This window comes from Salvia miltiorrhiza, chromosome 2, assembly GCF_028751815.1.
Source record: "Salvia miltiorrhiza cultivar Shanhuang (shh) chromosome 2, IMPLAD_Smil_shh, whole genome shotgun sequence".
Lineage (NCBI taxonomy): Eukaryota > Viridiplantae > Streptophyta > Magnoliopsida > Lamiales > Lamiaceae > Salvia > Salvia miltiorrhiza.
This window is the reverse complement of record NC_080388.1, coordinates 72988039-72990469: the sequence shown is the minus strand read 5'-3', so window position 1 is coordinate 72990469 and position 2431 is coordinate 72988039. Positions and strand designations below refer to the sequence as shown.

General features: G+C 36.9%; 1 protein-coding gene across 1 annotated transcript; it reads right to left on the bottom strand.

The window, feature by feature from the left end:
* Positions 1-310: 310 nt before the first annotated feature.
* Positions 311-1701, bottom strand: LOC131009157 (protein LIGHT-DEPENDENT SHORT HYPOCOTYLS 10-like). The gene is made up of 2 exons (XM_057936385.1): positions 1009-1701; positions 311-778 (listed from the first exon to the last, which is right to left on the bottom strand). Exon 1 carries the CDS (start codon positions 1539-1541, stop codon positions 1032-1034), a length of 510 nt encoding a protein of 169 aa, XP_057792368.1. The 5' UTR covers positions 1542-1701; the 3' UTR covers positions 311-778; positions 1009-1031.
* Positions 1702-2431: the final 730 nt, after the last annotated feature.

The following is a 2431-nucleotide window of genomic DNA, read 5'->3' as shown; positions in this document are numbered from 1 at the left end:
GGTAAATTTTTTGCTATTTTTAGAAACGTGTCATGCTTCGTGGGACAGACCAAAAGGAAACTGTGTCATGCTTTTCTAAAATTGCCCTCACTGTTGGTGATACCATGTTGAGTAAAGAAATGAAAATTAGTGGGATCAATTAAATTATTGGTGCTTTTTTCAACAGAATCTCAAGGTGTAATTAAAAAAGTTAAACAAAAAATATATATATTTCTGATTTCTCGTACGCACCAAATGATAAGATATGTGCATGGTCTAAAATATAATATCTTTTGATTTGATTGGCTTTGTTGTTGTACCATGAACAAAGTAGAGCTTGAAATTAATGAATATGCATATTATAATTTATATAATATAGTATATATGTGTGTCCCATTCTTGATTTAATTAACATATACACTTACCCTCTAACGCAATTTACTATTTGTGGGGGCAAAAGATCTGCCACAATCTCTAAAGATGCTCATGAAATGGAAGGCTGACATGCAATACTGCAGAGCTACTCAATTTGGTGGGGGATAATCTTACTAGCTAGCTTACTGTGTGTGTTTGTGTGTTTTTTTTTTCTCCCTTTTTTTGTATGATTAATGAAAAATTTGCCTAAATAATGTGAGCTAAAACTTTGGCTTTCTGTCAAGAAATGTTCATGTTTTAGGGTTTTTGTTTTCATCTGCAGTAATTTTTGCCTTCTTCTCTCTCTCTTTGTGTGTGTGTGTGTGTCGGAAGATTCAGCACAAGATGTCAAGATCCTCAATCAGATTATTCCAGAACAGCGAATCTAGTAAAATAACATAAAAAAATATGCAATTAAATAGCTAGTTAATTTATAGGAGAAATGAACATAATGGATTTGATTTACATGATATATCCACGGTTTTGACATAGAAAGATTAATGAAACACTGAGTCATATATATATTTGAAAACATGCAATCACTTAACATGATATATAGATTGAAGAAGAAATGAAGAATATATATATATATATATATATATATAGAAAAATTACCAAATATTAATCCGATCCGATTCTTAAGAAAACGGCGTCGTAGACGACGAATTGGAGTGATCATCATCATCGTTTCGCGTGGCTCCGGATCTCTTCTTCTTCTTCTTGTAAGGAACCCCTCTCGCCTTCGCCTGAAACTCCTTCACCTCCCTCAGATAAACCCTAATTTCGCCGCTCGCGAAGGGGTTCGTCTCCGGCGATCCGCCGTGCTCCTCGTAGGCGGCGCGCAGCCGCCCGATCAGCGCGTCCAGGCTGCCCCACGCCTGCCTCAGCGGGCAGGCGCACGGCGCCGGCGGCTCGGGCTGCCCGTAGAAGAGGCATCCCTGCAGATGGACCTTCGTCTTCCCGAACTGATCCAGATACCTCATGAATTCCAGCACGTGGCTGCTGTTGCAGTGGTGCAGCTCCACCGCCGGCTGCTGGTTCCTCAGGAACTGCCCGAAGGTGTTCCAATCGCGCCGCTTCTGCGACTCGTACCGGCTCGGCGCCGCCGCGGACGGCTCTGCAGCTGCCAAATCCTTTCCCCTCTCCATGATCTGATCAATTTTTTGCTTGATTTTTGACTGCTGATTGCGAAATTGAATTTTGTGCGTGTGTGTGTGTGTTTGATGCTAAATAGGGCAAAGTTTGAAGGAAGAGAATGAAGGAGATGACGGAAAGATCTGACTATTGAGTTGACATGCAATGGGCCACCGAAGCTGTTGCTTTCTGCTTCTCTTTTCTCCATTAAACTTTGAAAAATAATGGAAAATTTCGTGAATTTGGATCTTTGCATTCATAATTAATTTTTATTATTATACAAATCTGTGCTAAATTATTGTGTATATTTTGCACTTGAGATGTTTATCTCGGTGCTGGGAAACTGATTAGGAGGGTGACGTGGAATATTTGAAATAAAGGAATGACAGATTATTAAGATACAAACTATATTTGCAATATTTTTGAAATCAACCATATATCTCTGACCTTTGATAATATATCAAAACTATTAAAAATTATGCAAATCTTAGATGTGTGCTCTTAGATGAAATTAGGAAAATTAGAAGATATGCAATTTTGTATTATAAATTTTTGTGTGCTTTTTGTATACTCCATTCGTACACAATATCGTTGTTATTTTGTGGAAGACACATATTTCAGAAAAATAGTGGATAATAATTGATAATAGTAAGTATTATTGTGAATGGAATTTGGATTTCACTACTATTGCGAGTGAAGTTTGTGGACCATACTATTATATATGAAATTGACAAGGATATATATTATGGATATATCAAAGTGACAAAAATGGCAACAATATTATGGACAGAGAGAGTATTTTTTTTTTATAGTTCATGATTGCTGTAATTGATATTTTCAATCATCCAGGAGTATAGTAGTTTAGGATTTAAAGTGATAGCATCGTTTTTTATAGTTCAAGATA

Coding starts and splice junctions, on each gene's coding strand:
- LOC131009157 (XM_057936385.1), bottom strand. CDS start 1,541: ATGGAGAGGGGAAAGGATTTGGCAGCTGCAGAGCCGTCCGCGGCGGCG.